The sequence below is a fragment of the Petromyzon marinus genome, chromosome 40 (assembly GCF_048934315.1).
Source record: "Petromyzon marinus isolate PM22_M1 ecotype Great Lakes invasive population chromosome 40, UKy_Petmar_22M1.pri1.0, whole genome shotgun sequence".
In the NCBI taxonomy this organism is placed as follows: domain Eukaryota; kingdom Metazoa; phylum Chordata; class Hyperoartia; order Petromyzontiformes; family Petromyzontidae; genus Petromyzon; species Petromyzon marinus.
Genome location: NC_133706.1, coordinates 4,563,944 through 4,581,537, shown reverse-complemented (window position 1 = coordinate 4,581,537; position 17,594 = coordinate 4,563,944). Strand labels below are relative to the sequence as shown.

The 17,594-nt window shown below is 54.7% G+C and overlaps 1 protein-coding gene and 1 long non-coding RNA gene across 2 annotated transcripts; both read left to right on the top strand.

The window, feature by feature from the left end:
* The first annotated feature begins 3,615 nt into the window (after positions 1-3,615).
* LOC116950721 (RNA-binding protein MEX3B-like) lies at positions 3,616-11,546 on the top strand. Its single transcript, XM_032968718.2, has 2 exons — positions 3,616-5,332; positions 10,242-11,546. The coding sequence occupies exons 1-2, from the start codon at positions 4,918-4,920 to the stop codon at positions 11,534-11,536; spliced, it is 1,710 nt and encodes a 569-aa protein (XP_032824609.2). The 5' UTR covers positions 3,616-4,917; the 3' UTR covers positions 11,537-11,546.
* Positions 11,547-11,619: 73 nt separating this feature from the next.
* Positions 11,620-17,214, top strand: LOC142930519 (uncharacterized). The gene is made up of 3 exons (XR_012946465.1): positions 11,620-12,788; positions 13,007-13,839; positions 14,060-17,214. It is a non-coding gene; the product is annotated as an uncharacterized LOC142930519 (long non-coding RNA).
* The last annotated feature ends 380 nt before the right edge of the window (positions 17,215-17,594 follow it).

Sequence of the window (17,594 nt, the reverse complement as noted above, 5' to 3'; positions counted from 1 at the left end):
ATGTGGTAATGCTCCATCACATGTTTTAAATCTATTACACAGTGAACATTGAACTGAAGCTTGACTTTAAAAAAAATGCAATCGCAAATCAAATCGCAATATCTGTCAGAAAAATCACAATGAGAAATTTCCCCCAAATCGTTCAGCCGTAGTAAATAACGCCACGAAGCAGGAGCGCTGTGGCGATCCCCCCCCCCCCCCCCCCCGCCCCCCCGCCCCGCCCCAGTGAGCGCGACGAGGGCCTCCGGGGTGGGGGTTGAGAAGCCCTGGTAGCACCGCGCCTTCCGACCGGCTGGATGTGTTGGTCAACGCTGGCCCAAACTACGCAGGGCGCATTAAATAGCGAGTCGCTCCTTGAGGCCCTCCGGCGCACTGAACCGCATCCCCGACACTTCAATTCCCCGCTAACATCAGTGGGCGAGCGATATCCGAACCAGTCCTGGTGGGGCCTCGAGGGGCCTTGCCTGGTAACAAAAAAATAATAATTTGGTTCGTGAGCAATTTGCTCTTCAGCAACCCACATCGACCAGCGCGGTGAAGTATGCTCAACTCGCAACAGACACGGTGTGGCGTGGGAAGGCCTTCATCCAGCAGTCGATTGATATTATTATAGCACCGTTTGGTATCCAACGACCTTAAGATAATTACAGGCACAGGCCATACACCACGGGTACCTAAATTCATATTGTGGTGCTTTTTCTTGGCTTAGAGCTTTCGCGACTGCAGGAATTCATATTCTTTGGGTCTTTCGGTAAAGTCACGTAGATAGGTTCAAAGAATGTGATGCTTTTTTGAGATGTGTTTTTTTCTGTTTTCTCAAAGATTAAAAGACGTCCCCTTTGTTTTCATTACCTGGCCATTCACATCACTTTGTCAACCCACTGCTGGATGAGATGAGCAGTGTCGGTCACGGGAGTCGTTTGACCATACTCGAACCACGTTGGTCAGTGCGGGTTAGTGAAGAGCGAATTGCTCAGGAACAAAACCAAACATATGTTTGTATTTTACCAGGTAAGACCCACTGAGCTGTACACGGCTCTTTTTCAGAAGCGACCTGGATATCACAAATGATAGCCTCGTCGAAGTGGATTGTCACGTGGAAATTTATAGTCGCCAAACACTCGAGACGCCGTGATGTTGATTCTAAATGTGGAGGGAAAACCAGAGGACCGTGAGAAAAGTCCACGCGACCACGGGGAGAGAGACACCGCAGACGCCAAATATACAGCAGCAGGCGTCGGGATCGAACCCACGACCCTCCCATGTACCAGGCGAAGTGGCTAACATCTCATAGCCACCACGATGATGATGAGAGAGACACCACAGACTCCAAATATACAGCAGCCGCCGGCGTTAGGGTCGGGATCGAACCCACGACTTCCTGTGTACCAGGCGAAGTGGCTAACATCTCATAGCCACCACGATGATGATGAGAGAGACACCACAGACTCCAAATATACAGCAGCCGCCGGCGTTAGGGTCGGGATCGAACCCACGACCTCCCGTGTACCAGGCGAAGTGGCTAACATCTCCTAGCCACCGTGATGATGATGAGAGAGACACCACAGACTCCAAATATACAGCAGCAGGTGTGAGGGTTGGAATCGAACCCAATACCTCCTGTGTATCAGGCGAGGTAGTTAACATCTCATAGCCACCGTGATGATGATAGAGAGAGAGAGCGACACCACAGACTCCAAATATACAGCAGCCGCCGGCGTTAGGGTCGGGATCGAACCCACGACTTCCTGTGTACCAGGCGAAGTGGTTAACATCTCGCTACCGCGGCGCACCAAAAGGCAGGCGGGGGAATTGTAACGATTCCCTGTACTCTAGCGATTCGATTCAACAATCGAATATTTTGCAGACCGTACTGTAATTGAAATCGCCGACCGTATTCTCCAGAGTCATAAGACTCTCATAGTTGGTTTGTGTGACCACAGTGGCAGGACTTATTGGCATCAACCGGACGGACAGAGATTTGAGGTGCATCTTACTGCTCCCACAGGACACAAATCACAATAATAACACTTAAAGCGAACTCAAAACATCCGTCGACAACGCTGTAGTCTCAAAAAGAAGAATAATTGTTGAGGTTTGGGGCAATGGCAGCTAGTGCCAGAGGGGCTTATAAGAGTTGGAGGCAGCACGTTACACGTCGTGGCTTTTGATGAGAATGAATTCAGAAAAAAAAGTTTCCTGATCACCAGCTTAGTAAATAATTATTAAAATGTATTTATAGTATTACGTGTATGCTGAATGTCTGCTGTTGCTGTGTCCTGTGCAGCGCTTTGAGATCTTTGATTTTAAAAAAAGCGCATTCTACATGGAATTATTATTATTCATCTACTTCGTAACCCATTCCTGGGTTGGATCCTCGTTTCAAAAGAATAAGACGCTCCTCGCTTTAGTTTTAAATTACATGTGGTGGAATAGGAGACCGATGAACAACAATACGCAGAGAACACGGTCAAAATAACATTTCCAATACAATTTGCATAATTCTAATCGATTCTCGCGGGTTGAATCTGTTCGTGGATAGTGACACAGGCCCCGCCCCCTACTTATACAGGCCCCGCCCCCTACTCACAGACCCCATCTCCTAACACACACTCCCCACAAACACAAGCCACACCCCCTAACAGACTCCGCCCCCTACTACCACAAGCTACACCCCTTAACACAGACCCTCCGCCCCCTACTAACACAAACCACACCCCCATAACACAGACCACCCGCCCCCCACTAACACAAGCCACACCCCCTATCGCAGACCCCCCCCGCCCCCTACAATAACACAAGCCACACCCCCATAACACAGACACCCCGACCCCCCCTATCGCAGACCCCCCCACACCCCCAACAATAACACAAGCCACACCCCCGTCACACAGACACCCCGCCCCCCACTAACACAAGCCACACCCCCTATCGCAGACCCCCCCCCCACACCCCCAAAAATAACACAAGCCACACCCACTTAACACAGACACCCCGCCCCCCACTAACACAAGCCACACCCCCTATCGCAGACCCCTCCCCCACACCCCCAACAATAACACAAGCCACACCCCCTTAACACAGACACCCCCGCCCCCCCCCCCCACTAACACAAGCCACACCCCCTATCGCAGACCCCCCTCCCCCACACCCCCAAAAATAACACAAGCCACACCCCCTTAACACAGACACCCCGCCCCCCCACTAACACAAGCCACACCCCCTATCGCAGACCCCCCTCCCCCACACCCCCAACAATAACACAAGCCACACCCCCTTAACACAGACACCCCGCCCCCCCACTAACACAAGCCACACCCCCTATCGCAGACCCCTCCCCCACACCCCCAACAATAACACAAGCCACACCCCCTTAACACAGACACCCCCCCCCCCCCCACTAACACAAGCCACACCCCCTATCACAGATCCCCCCCACACCCCCAACAATAACACAAGCCACACCCCCTTAACACAGACACCCCCCCCACTAACACAAGCCACACCCCCTATCGCAGACCCCCCTCCCCCACACCCCCAAACAATAACACAAGCCACACCCCCTTAACACAGACACCCCCGCCCGCTCCTCCTCCTCCCCCACCCGAGGCCCCACCCCGCTTTGGGGGCGTCGTGCCGAGCCGACGTCACGGCGCGAGTGACCCGCGGATGGAACGCGGACAAATGTAGCGAATTGCGCTTCCGACTGCCGCGCGGGCGGCTGCGAGTGCCGTTGTGGCTGCGACTGCCTCCTCCTCCTCCTCCTCCCGCCCGTGGATCGGGGACGATGTCGCTGTGAAGGCAGCCCCACGGGGGCAACCCCGCCCGCCCGCCCGGCTACTGCTATAGCCCCTGGGCTACCGGGCGCGCTTCGGTACGGAGGGCCGACGGTGTCGCGGGGCCGCGACCCTCACGTCCCGGGCGACGGGAAGGCCGGTCCTCGGGATCGCCTTTGTAGCAGCAGCAGCATCAGCAGTGGGATCATTATCCGTGGTAGTATAATAGTGGCGATAGCATCATCATCATCAGCATCATCATCAGCAGCATCGTCGTCTGCTCATAACGGCTTTGTCATCGTTAACAATTATAGGCAGCGTGACATCTCAACGTAAACATCGTCATAACTTATAATCATCGCAGCGTTGTCACACCATCATCCGAGTTTAATAGGGTCACAGCAATATCGTCACCATGATGAGATCATAACACGGTCACTACAAATTACACATTTGATCAACATAAACATCGCCGTATCGTCAATAAAACATCACAGCGCCTTTCGCGAGATCGTCAGCTTCTTCCCACGTGAGAACCCAGATTCTGTAACGGCCACGACGTCGTAACAAAGCCAGAATCGCAAGATCCCCATCATCACAATCATCACCACCACATCAGCAATCACAGCATCATCTTGGTACCATCACAGCAGTAGCACGGTACCATCACAGCAGTAGCACGGTACCATCACAGCAGTAGCACGGTACCATCACAGCAGTAGCACGGTACCATCACAGCAGCAGCACGGTACCATCACAGCAGTAGCACGGTACCATCACAGCAGTAGCACGGTACCATCACAGCAGTAGCACGGTACCATCACAGCAGTAGCACGGTACCATCACAGCAGTAGCACGGTACCATCACAGCAGTAGCACGGTACCATCACAGCAGTAGCACGGTACCATCACAGCAGTAGCACGGTACCATCACAGCAGTAGCACGGTACCATCACAGCAGTAGCACGGTACCATCACAGCAGCAGCACGGTACCATCACAGCAGTAGCACGGTACCATCACAGTATCAGTAGCACGGTACCATCACAGCAGTAGCACGGTACCATCACAGCAGTAGCACGGTACCATCACAGCAGTAGCACGGTACCATCACAGTATCAGCAGCAGCAGCAGCGAGGACGATGCCGAGCTCGGCCCTGGTGGTCGGGGACATGGAGCGGGTGGTGCCAGGCGGGGCCGAGCAGCATCGGGCCCTGCAGATGGCCCTGGAGAAGATCAGCCTCATGGGCCTCGGCGACACGGAGCGCGCCGTCCTCTACGGAGACGGCGGCGGCGGCGTCGTCGGCGTCGGGGCTTCGGTCGACGACGGCGGCGGCTCGTGCGAGAGTGACCACTCCGGCGACAACGTGGGCACCAATGGGAACAACGGCGGCGGTGGTGGTGGTGGTGGTGGAGCGAGTAATGGCAACAACGGTTGTGGTGCTGGTGGTGGTGTAAACAACAACAACAGCAGCAGCAGCAGGAGAGGAGGGAACACCACCGAGTGTGTGTGCGTGCCCAGCTCGGAGCACGTTGCGGAAATCGTGGGCAGACAGGGTGAGTAGTGATGCCGCTTGCCCGCCTCTTATTTTCCTTTGTTAGCCGCACCAACTACCCAACTCTCACCCCAGCAGCAGCAGAACAAAGAAACCTCAGCTAGACTGTTGGGGGCCCTCTTATGCTATCTAGCGGGAACAACAACATCAACAACACCAACACGTGTGCTGTTAGCGAGCGCCTATTAAATACGATTATCACGGGACACAAAGAGAGAGAGACGCGGCACTCTGCTAGACAAAAGACTCCCCCCGCCTGCCTGTCTGCCTGCTGCCCCTGTAGGCGTTAATGGGCTCTTGGGCAAGCAAAACGTTGTGCTAGCTAACAACGATGTTAGCGAGCGCCTATTAAGGCTGGCATGGCACACTAAAGACGCACTCGCGTAGACAAAAGACGTATTGCAGGCTTAGGCGCCATACGGGCATTTTTGGGGGCATTTTGCAGTTAGCGACCATCTAGTGAGAGGCTGGCACAGCGCATCACGGGGTGCCACCCACACGCCTTTGTCTCCCCGATGTTCATGTTTACGCTTTCTCTTGTTGTTATTCCTTTATCACCGAGTTGAGCTATAGTGGTGTGGGGGGGGAGGAACTGTCTCGGAGTATCACTCGCCACTGATGTTAGCCGTGGCCGCGAATCGAACGCAGGTGGCGATCGTCTCGCGGCGCAGTGCGCTAACCCCTGCGCCACCGCTCCCCGCGACACAAAGACACTCGGCACCGCCACTCTCCCTTCCTCGCACTCCTCCAACCACCACCACCAACCCCGCTAATCCAACGGCTTGTACAGGGGGCCGCACCGAGTGCTGTTAGCGAGCACCTATTAAGGCTGGCAGTTACATCTTGGGGCGGGTAGGTGTTGCGTGGCCAGGAACTGCATTGCTTCTTTCTCCACCCGGTACTCGTTTAAGGTCGAGTCGACCCAGGGAGAGGTCCGGTAGATGGTCAGCTACCACGTGTTTATTGTATTCCCAACCAGGTCCTCAACAAGGGCAGTTAGCGAGCACCTATTAAAGTCCGGCGCTCGGGGCTGGTGTAACTAGAACCACCAGAGCACGCCCTCGGCTGCCTTTGTCTCCCCCAGTGCTTACATTTACACACCACACGCTCGTTTGCTCATTGTTAGGCCGAGCCTACCTAGGGGGGGCCCAGTACAGGTTCAGAAAATACCGCTTGTGTCTCCACGTTTTTGGTGTCCGCGGTAGGGGAGTCGAACTGTGGTTTTCTGGGGGGGGTGGGTGTTGGTCACGCGACCACTGCGCCTCGAACCAGCACCAGCACAGAGATGCACAAAGGAGCCCCTCCCATTTAAGAGAGACGCTCTGTTGGCGAGCGCCTATTAAGGTCGCCCCCCGTCAGACAATAGATCTGCTCGCCGAATAAATACCACGCCCGTCTGGCTGGTGTGTACCCCCTTTGTCTCCCACTGCTGTGCTTGCACTGCAGCGCCACGCCAGGTGCTCTTTTCTGGCCGAGTTGACCTAGGTGGGGGGGGGGAATGGAATTCATGGCAAGTCTCGAGGTTTAGGATCGCCACTTTGTCTGCGACCGGGGTGGGCTACGTGAGCTGGGAATCGAACCTGGCCCGGTTCCGATTCCACAGGGTTGGTTGCTGCGAGCGCTGCAATACAATTCACGACTCCACTGCCCTCCCCTCTCCCCGCCTTGACTGACGTGTGCTGGCAAAAAAAAAACCTTTTGTTCTTTGTTAAGTTCCACTGCCGAGTTTCCGCGTGCGCGGAGGAGGAGGAGGAGGGAGTGAGGAGGAGGTGGAGGGAAGAGGAAGGCGGAGCGCGCGGGTTCCTTTGTGTGCGGTGTGCGTGGTGGGTTTATCTCTCTGCGCATTGTGAGACACCCGGCGTCGCAGCAGCAGCAGTAGCAGCAGCAGAAGCAAGCCTCTCTCCTCCGCCCTTGCCCAGGCTGAGCTGTCGGGAAGGAGTTTGCCTTCTCTCCCCAGCCTTGGACGTTCACCCGAAAACACAAAGCCGTTGAGGATTTTGTTGTAGAAATTTTTTACAACAAAGTAGGAGGGGAATGAACGTAAAAAAACACCACCACCACCGCCGCCGCACTGGAATTTTAGGAATCCATTTAGAATCTGGGAGATATTAACTCATAATTGCCATCATCGTCATGGGCAGCCATGATCAATCCACTGCTGGATGAAGGCCTCCTCCAACTAGGCGTTACCACCCCCTACGGTATGATCATGTGATGTAACATAGCACCTACGTCCTACACACCAGCCGATTATATCGCTGCATGGCATCTTCTTTGGGCGACGTCTGCTCGGACGCATTCCATCCCTTGGCTGCATCTCCGTTATTATCCTTTACCGTCGGCCAGCGTCTCTCCGAGACGTCTGTTCTGGTCCAGCCCACCAATTTTCCTCTTCACGGTTTGAATCGGAGTACGTGTTGGACCTGCGTACGTTCTCTCATCCGCGTGTTCCCTTTTTACTCTCAAGGCAATTCCACGCACGCATCCCACCACGCTCCTTTGCGTACCTTGCACAGTCTGCCCCGTGTTCTCTGGACAATGATAAAACAGAAAATTGAACTCATTGTAGAGAATAAAACGTAACCTTCATCTCATTCATAGTGTCCTAAATGCATTTGGAAGGGTGCGTAAATATTTGTATTGGCCTTGAGTGAAATTAATTTGGTTTGAAAAGATCGAGAATATTCTGTATGTCCACCTGATTCAATTTCGGAGTGGCGGCGCAGCGAGTGGTTATCACGTAAACCTGTGAAGTCAAGTTGTCCCGAGTTCGCTTCCCGACCGTGGCTAACACCAGTGACGGGATGATGTCTGAATCAGTCCTGGGCACCCCACCCCTCTTTACCAACACTGACCACAGCGGTGAAGTAAGGGCGAACGATCCCCATGACCGACACCGCGGCGTGGGTAGGCCTTCATCCAGCGGTGGATGGGCGAAGGGCTGTAAACGGTTATATATTTTGCTTACCTTTCTCGCTCCAAACAACGTCATACATTCCGAGCAAGAGCGCAAACAGGGATAGGAGATAACGGTAGGGCGTCTCCAGACGTGGCTGTTGTTTCCCTGCACTCTGCCCCCCAAGGGTGTGCGCGTGTCACTTCCCTATACAGCTTGCCACGACCACCACCCTACTGCTGCTGCTGCTGCTGCACCTGGCGCAGTGACGTAGCCGTCGAGTGCGCAGGTGGTGCAACTGCCGCAGGGCCCACGCCAGCGGGGCCTAAGGGCTGAGCTACGGAGATGAGTAAAATTTGTGACCATCAGGGCACGTGCTATCCGTGGGACGCCATTGCTGCACGGCGTCATTATATTGTACGTTGTGCTCGATGGGCCTTGCCAGCTTAAGTAAAGTCTGAGTGTATTTTATAGCAGTTAATCTAATCTGAAACTTAACACACTATAGCTGCATTGGTCACTGCATCACGTGCCTTCAGATGCGCTTCTGCGGCCGTGTGGAACCACTCTTCCTTCCGATATTAGCAAGCCAGTGGAGCTATGCGCCTTTAAATCATCGAAATTGAAAACTCATTTCTTTAGAACTGCTTCTTGTGTTTAGTTTGTTGTCGTCCCCCCCCCCCCTGCACCTCCGATCACCACGGTCGGCTATATACTAACACCTAAGTCTGGGTCACTGCAATAATAACATCTCCAGTCAGATTCTATGGATTCACTTCGTTGGAGATCCGTGAAAGTGGCGATGGTGGTGACACACCAGATGTCATGAATGGGGTAAGCAATGGGGCAGTGGTTAGTGCACCCTGCTACCAGAGTTAGATTCCCAGCCACGGCTACCATCAGTGGCAAGTCATTTGAACCGCTGCTATAGTTTCCCCTCCATCGACTTGGAGATCTTCATCCAGCAGTGGACTGAGAATGGGCTGTAAATCATTATTATTGCTCCCGCGATCGTTAAGGTGTCTCATGTTACGTGACCTTAATGGCCTTGTCTTGCTAATGTCAGAATCCGAATCAGAAATTTTTATCCTGGAGAAATCTGATGATCTATGAAGCTCTTTATCATAGATGTCCAGTGGTGACAGGTCACCACAATTCGCTTCCTTCCCTCTTTTATTCCTTTCACCAGGGCCCATGTCACCGATCTGGTGGCCTGACTCCGAACAGGAGAGAGCGGGGGAGTAGGTGGCCCAGGTCATGGCAGTACAGTGATGGATTCTTGAGTCTATCTGTGCGGAGCTTTGAGCATTACCCCCTCGTACACTCATGGGCTTTCTCTGGGTGCACCGGTTTTCTCCCACATGAAGCAACACACTCATCAACAGAATTGGCCAAACATCGCAATGCAGGACTTGAGACTCATTGCGCATTTCCTTCATAAAAAAGGGCAGTCTAATTGTTATGAATGATTGATAGCAAGCTTTGCCTATGTGCTTTAGTATTATCACCAGCCATGATCGATCCACTGTTGGATGAGGGCATTGCCAAACCATTGCCATTCCAAAATGTTGGGTCAATTTTGGAAGTCACATTTGGACTTGGCTCCCTTTAGGACATCCAGATGCAAACTTTCAGAGGCCTATTTTAAACAATAAAAAAGTAAACAACAATTTACCCCAGATTTGGAGAACTTCAAATCTCCAATTTAGTTCGTTGGATATTAAATATCTTGTGTAATTTTGATTCATCAGTCTTCAAAAGCAATCTCCAGATTCGCACAGTTCACAATTTTGGTTTTGGATTTCAAAATCACATGTCTTCAACACCCTTCAAACTTACAATACAAACTGTCAGAGGCCTAGATTTTAGATTTTCCACGTATGATCGCCGAATAGATAACATTTCTCAAGCTCTTCTAGAACACCCTCCGAATTTACATCACTCATGTCGCTAGCTCTCAAGTCACACGCTAACGTCAGCGCGCGTTCAATAACTTGACCCCTCCATTCGGCAGGCTGCAAGATCAAGGCCCTGCGGGCCAAGACAAACACGTACATCAAGACGCCGGTGCGGGGCGAGGAGCCCGTGTTCGTCATCACGGGCCGCCCCGAGGACGTGTGCATGGCCAAGCAGGAGATCCTCTCGGCCGCCGAACACTTCTCCGTGCTCCGGGCCTTCCGCAACAAGCCGCCCGGCCCGGCGCTTGGCCCGGGGCCCAACCCGCAATCGGTGGCCACGGCGGTTGGGGGGGGCGCTGCCGCGGGGGGGGCGGGGGGCGCGGCGCAGCTCCAATCGCCGCCGGCCGTGCCGGGCCAGACGACGATCCAGGTGCGCGTGCCGTACCGCGTCGTGGGCCTCGTGGTGGGGCCCAAGGGCGCCACGATCCGCCGCATCCAGCAGGCGACGCACACTTACATCGTGACGCCGAGCCGCGAGCGCGAGCCCGTCTTCGAGGTGACGGGCCTGCCGCACAATGTGGAGCGCGCCCGCGAGGAGATCGAGTCGCACATCGCCGCGCGCACCGGCAGCCTCCTCGAGTTCTGCGGCGGCGGCGGCGTCGACGGAGAGAGCGACTTCCACGTCAACGGCATGGACGTCGGCTTCGAGTACGGCGGCGGCGGCGGCGGCGGCGGTGGGTACCAGCCGGGCAGCCTGTGGCTCAGGCTCCCGCGCAAGCCTCTGTTCGCGGCGCCGTCGCGTAACGACAGCTCGAGCTCGCTGGGCAGCGTGTCGGGCGACTCGCGCGTCGGCGGCGCCCCGGGCTTCGGCCTGGTCGACGCGGCCGAGGGGGCGGCGGCCGCGGCCTTGGGGTCGCGGGCGGACGAGCCGGGGCTCTGGGCGCAGCTGGAGCGAGCGAACCCCATCGCGGCGGCGCTGGGCGGCCTCCCGCACCACCCCGGGCGCGAGCGGGCCGCCTCGGCCAGCGGCTGCGGCTCCTCCTCCGCGGCGCCGTCGGCGTCGTCGGCGTCGGGCGGCGCCGAGCACCACCCGTCGGCGCGGCGCGTGCGCAGCGACCCGCTGCAGGCGATGGTGGCGCACGGCCTGCCGGGCTTCCTGAGCGCCGAGTGGAGCCTGGGCCTGCTGCGCCGCGGAGGCCCCGGGGCGCCGGCGTCGCCGGGGGAGCAGCAGCAGCAGGGGCAGCCGCGCGAGTGCGCCGTGTGCCGGGAGAGCGCCGTGACGGCGGCCCTGGTGCCCTGCGGCCACAAGCTGTTCTGCATGGAGTGCGCCAGCGGCATCTGTCACGAGAACGATCCCAAATGCCCCGTCTGCCTCACGTCCGTCACTCAGGCCATTCGCATATTCTCGTAGGGAGCGGAGGGGGGGGGGGTTCGGGGGGGGTTGGGGGGGGGGTCGGGGGGGGGGGGGTTGGGGGGCCCTTTTCAGGTTAGCGGGCACGGGGCAGCCCGGGCATCTAGCGCGGTGCTTGTGGACTGGGGGGCTCGGTGGGCGGGGGGGGAGGGGGGTGCTGGCCTGGCTCGTGCCGCTAAAAGGGGGCGCCTCACTCTCACGTGACCTCCGCCCCAGCCCCTCCTCACGTGCACTGTAATGCCATCAACTGCTCCAAAGATCAGGTATGTAATAACCACATAGCCCCTCTGGTGTATATTCTTGCAGATAAATATATTTTTGTTTGACTTGAATAAAGTTATATTTCTTATACCAAAATGTTTACGATTTAGTGGATAAGTTTAAATTATGGGTTCGAGCCTATTGTTTGTCTTAAAAGCAGCATTTCTTTTGTCTACAGATTGTTTGGGGGGTGGGGGGTTAACGTTTTAAAAGTTGCATAATATCAGCACGACAAAAAACAAGTTTAATGTAATTAAGGCATAGTATTGTATACATTTGATGCATATAAGGGACATATTGTATTGACCTATTACTAGCATATACCTACGTAGCATGGATCTTAATGTACCAACAAATCTGTACGTGATAAAATTCATACATATATATTATTATTAATGGAACAAAGAATAACCAATTTAAATGTTTGCTTTTGTATGAACTACTGTATTTGTAAAGCAATTCTGCAGAAGATTCCACTTACTATACTTTTGTTATTCGCTACTTTGGTACCGTTTACCGAGTTTTTATGTACGCGTAGGCACAGGTTATTACTATACTTTATTAAGCAAAGCTTTAAAAAGTCTATTTTTTATTTTATAATAACAGTAACACGGCCTTTTTTTGGTTAAGTGGCCAAAATACTAATGTTATATTTGCAGAAGTGACAATTCTGACGATTGAGTCGAATCAAGAGTTTTATTTTTCTGGCGTTATTGAAGCTGAAATACTCAACTGGTTTCAAAAGGGTTTGTTACTAATTTAATTGCACTTGCCTACGTCCCGTGGCCCCGAGCATGATGAGTTTTTTGAGTAACGCAGTACGGATCGGCGACGGTCGGCGCTGGCGTGGGATTTTGAGAAACCCCCCCGACGCGCTCGCTGTACTTCAATAAAGAAAAACCTCGGGCGTCCAGAACTCTTTGCCGTCTCTTCTCCACCGCGCCGATTGCAACCTCGCCCGGCGGTGTCGTCGGATATTGTCCGCCGCTAGGTGAAGCCCTCCCCCCCCACCACCCTGCCCCCCCCCCCCTCCTGCCCGCCCCCCGTCCCTCGCCACCACACACACACACACACACGGAGGAAGTTGCCCGAATTTAAGCCGGTGGTTTTTGGGATTAACCGGCGATGTCAAAATGGTCGAAAATGGGTGGCCTCTTTGGCGCGGGAATAGAAACGCTTTAGCGGCGAACGATATCCGTGCCTTTTCAGCTGAGCAATGATGGTGGGGGGTTGAAGCTTCCGCACTGCGGCGGTCCGCACAACGGGCTGGTGGTCCAGAGATCGACGGTTCGATCCCATCTCCCGGCGCGGCAGTTCCAAACTACGGGGGCGAGTTTCTTGGCGGTGTAAATGGCGACGCCGCCCCCGGTTCGTCGACCGGGCAGGTGTGCGCGTGGTGGGGCAAAAGCGTGGGCATGCCCACCTGTTTTGAAAAACGCACGCCTGCTCGCCGATGGAAGAGGAGGCCAAATACCCTCTCGCACTCCCCTGAAGTGAAGGGGGGGGGGGGGCCCTTCCGCGTGAGCGAGCGATCGTGGAGAAACGAGGGCAAATGTTCCACGCGGTGATTTAGGCCTGCCGTCGTGCGGTTTGTATCCACGTGTGCCAATCGGTGCGTTCATCACTTAAATTCCACTGGAGTCGATGATGGGTTCTGAAAATGATAGCCGGTTTGCACTGATTATTGTTGAACAACCCTCATTTAGACTCGGGATCTCGGCGGTGCCAGTTCTGCCCTTTGTCCTATGAGCCTCCCAGCGGTCACCTAAAAAAAAACGACCTACTTTTGAAGAAAGGATTACTGGGAAAATAGTCGAGCGAACGCAGGATGTGTATTTATGTTGAACTTCTTTTCACGTCAGACGTAGGCAACCGATGGGGTGGCTTTTGGAAAATGGAACTTGATCATGAAAAGCAACGATGATAATTTCACGTCGTCACGCACGTGCCAGAGCACAGGAGTCGCCCCTCGCTCTCGACGAGAGAGAACAACTCGGGGGAGCGAGGAGGAACCGGAGACGTGCGGAGAAGCCAGCCACACGGTGAGCCGGCGCTTCCAGCAATTGCCCAAGCTCTGCAGTCGGTGTTATCGGCTAATTATTGAGTGTTAACATGTGGGAGCAAACCTACAATTCAAGGTATATATTTTTAAACTGCTTTTTGTGTTTAGTTCTTCCCCTGCACCTCCGATTAACACGGTTGGCTACGTATGGTGCGAAATAAATTCAAAAATTGTAAAATATTTTTAAATTCGCGCGGCAGGCAAATGCAGCAGCGTACGAGGTACGATACTGTAGCTTTATCATCGCCATCCTCCTCTTCCGACAACTAAGTTAATGTAGCCATCAACAACCTAACATCGTTCAAGTATGCAGACGACGGACAGAATCTTGGTGAGTACAGTAGAATATGATACGACACGTTCAATACATGTATGATACGTAGCTTTAGCGATTTCATTTTAGGGTTACCACGATACGATACATACGTTCAATGCATGTTAAAAGTTTCTATAGCAGATAGGATTGTTTCCTGAAAAAACTTTCTATTAAATTGCAGTTCATATAGGTAGGCTAAGAATTGACCTTGTTTTTTTACTTTAAATTTTACTGTGCAATACAGTATTGTAATTAATAAATACATACGGTATATAGTTTATGCAGTACGGTACTGTAAATTGCTCTGTTTTGCTCAATTATCACCATTCTTTAAGACTCCTGGGTAGGCTGGGCCATCTTCGACTTACGATATTTTCGACTTACGATGGGGTCGTCGTAACGCATCTCCATCGTAAGTCGGGGACTACCGGTACGTACATAGAAGAAAGCAAGGTGCCTGAAGAGACACTGGACCTGAACAGGGAAAATGCATCTGAAAGGGGGGAAAACTCAAAGTGGTGCCGATTGCCCGCTCTGACGTACGGATTAGAAACACGAACGCCCACAGACAGAATGGAAACAATCGCTGAAGAGTGCACGGAGAAGCACGGAGAGGTGCATGCTGGGGGATGGCACTGCGAGGCAGAAACAGAAACTCGTGGACCGGAGACCGAGCGGAAATTGGAGACGCCGCATTGACCGACGAGGAAATGGAAGTGCACGCTCGGACAGGACGCGCTGTTAGACGGGCACCCCGGTATCCGCACGGACGTGACCGGTGACGTAACGGCAGCCGCACTCGAGGGGAGCCGCCCGAGGAGACGGAGCGATGAGATCCCACGTGAGCGAAGGTGGGAGCGTCGGCATCGCAGGAGCGCGAGAGGGACGCCGTCGGCGTGCGGGAGGCACTCATCCAGCAGTGGATCAGGGGACTGATGGTGACAATCGCCAAGATGTAAAACAATATGTTTGAATTATAACAAATCGTCAGTGGGTTTTAGCGATCCGTTTAAACGTTACACGTGTTTTTTTTTTACTGTACGTGAGCTTCTGTTACAAAGGTTTGTTAGTTAATGGAAGACCGTACGCCAACGTCGTCTTGAAATGTAACTCCCGTTCAGCCACCACGTAATAAAAGGGTCAAAGGTGACAGCCTGGTGGTCAACCCATTCGCACTGCTGGGTAGACAGGCGGGCAGAAGATCGGATTTAAGAAATTTGTGGAACTGTATCAACTGCCACGCCGGGAAATGGAATCGAACCGGCGACTTACGGCTCACAGGTCCAATGAACCTAACCGATTCACCGCTGTGACGCCATCCCATTTGTAAAAATGCTGCCTCACAATTGCGCATTCTCTCCGCTCCGAATGGGGCCCGGACGTCGGCTCGTGGACTCTGCGGTTACCCGGCTGTGTTAGCGGCGACGGCGCACGTGAAGGGCATTACCGGCCCACGCGTCTTGATGCCCACACCGCTGCCCAGCGCGGTTCCCGAGTTGATCGAGGAAGTGTTCCAAAACGCGCCGGGAATCCCTCCACGAGACCGCCCCCCCGGAGAGTGAGAGGTGGCGACGCGGTCCAAAAGTCGTCCTACGGCGCGGCCGTTCGCGTCGTCGACGCACGCGCACCGACGAGTCTGCTGAGAAATCTTCGTTCTCCACTCCCCCCGCAACGGGGCAGCGGACGGGCCTGCATCGGCCGTGGGCGCCGTCCGCTCGCTCCGCCGGGCAGCAGGAGCAAAAAAAAGTTGTTACGCGTTTAGGTTACGCGTCGCGGCCGAGCACTAGGTGGCCAGCTTCGCGCACGCGCGAGGAGAGGCTGGCGCTGCCCGGGTTTCTCATTCAGGAGGCAACGTCCACGGGGACCTGCCCTTGCCGTGCCTTCGCTGTCAATTTGCCGTAGCGAGTGGCTGTTGGTCCTCCGCTGTTTTCATTATCGCCGCCGCTCCAGTCTCGCCGGTTCTGTAAATCTCTCCCCCGCCGCGTGGCTACCGTGAGATTTTGTTGTGGTTCTCATCGTCGTCGTCGTCGTCGTCGTCGTCGTGCCCGACGGGGTTCGGCAAAGGTTAGAAGGGTTAGCAAATGAATAAATAACGCGCGAGTACCGCTCGCGCACACATGCGCCAACGCACGGTGTTGGGTTGGGAACTGTTTGCGCCACTTTGTGGCACCGCTATTCTCGCACGAGCGCCGTCGCTCACAAAGCAACAGAAAAGACAGCGCTGGCCGCGTTGGAACGCTCGCTAGCCGCGGTGGAGCCGTCGAGAGTGGAGCCCACAGGCAGCTTGGAGAGGTTCGGGGGGGATTGGACAGCGAGCCCCGGTTCGTTCCATTTTTGTTCGTTTTAAATCACGGTTGCTGAACACCGGCCCAAAGGCCCAAAATGCCAAGCGGCCAGCAACAGACAGCATTCATGGGTGGATTAGATGCGCTTCTTGGTCACTGAGCAATGTTTACGATAAGAACTCTGGTAAAGAGGCGATGGGAGGGAATTTCCAGGGTCGGGCAATGCAGGGAAAGTGTTTTGGCTTGCAGTGCGGTGGTTGAACACGGCAAGAATAACGACGGCAGTAGCGATAGAAGGGTGACAAGGAGACGACTGACCACCGGTGATCGAGAAACTGGATCGAATCGGCGAGTGCTGGATCATCAATGAACCTGACCGATGCTGTGCGTCGAATTCTGTGCAATGCAGAGAGGCGGGAAACTGGGAGATTCGTCGCCAGATATGACGGGAGCAGGATTCCAACTTGGGCCTAATTCGTGCCTTATGCAGCAGCAGCGGCGGCGGCTTTATTCGTCGAGAAATTATCGACGGGTTTGGCACGGAAGAGACAGCCAGGCTTATTCCACGTCCCCTTTGCCAGATTAGTAATGCAGTCATTTCACATGGCAGCTCAGATGAGGTTGGGCACCAGGGCCCATCTCGACGGGTGTCTGCACGGGCACTTAACGCTGCGGAGATGGGCGCAGTTGGAGGTTCTCTGGGCGGCGGCGGCGGCGGGGTAACGAACGATGGATCGAGAACCGCGCGTGTATCTCCCTCCACACGCCCCCCCCCCTCCCCTCCTCAACGCAGGCCCCCCCTCGTCCTACACCCCGTGACATCACCCCCGAGCCGGCACGGCTGACTCCCGTGCCCGTGTCGCAGCTCCCGACAATGGCCGAGTCGAGTTGACGCCAAACGCGGGGTTGCGTAAAACGCGCGCCCGGAGGTCATAGGTGTAGCGAGGCGGTGTGAGCGGTCGCTCACTCGTCCAGCCGCGCCCACCCCGGCAGCCCACGCCCGACTGGCTAACCAGGGTTACCGAGGTTCATTTGGCCGAGAGGGGGGAAAACAAAATAAAAACACAGGACCCAGCCAGCGACGCCCGCAGGGTCCGTGCCATCGACAGCCCCGTGGGAACAGCAGTCGCTGAA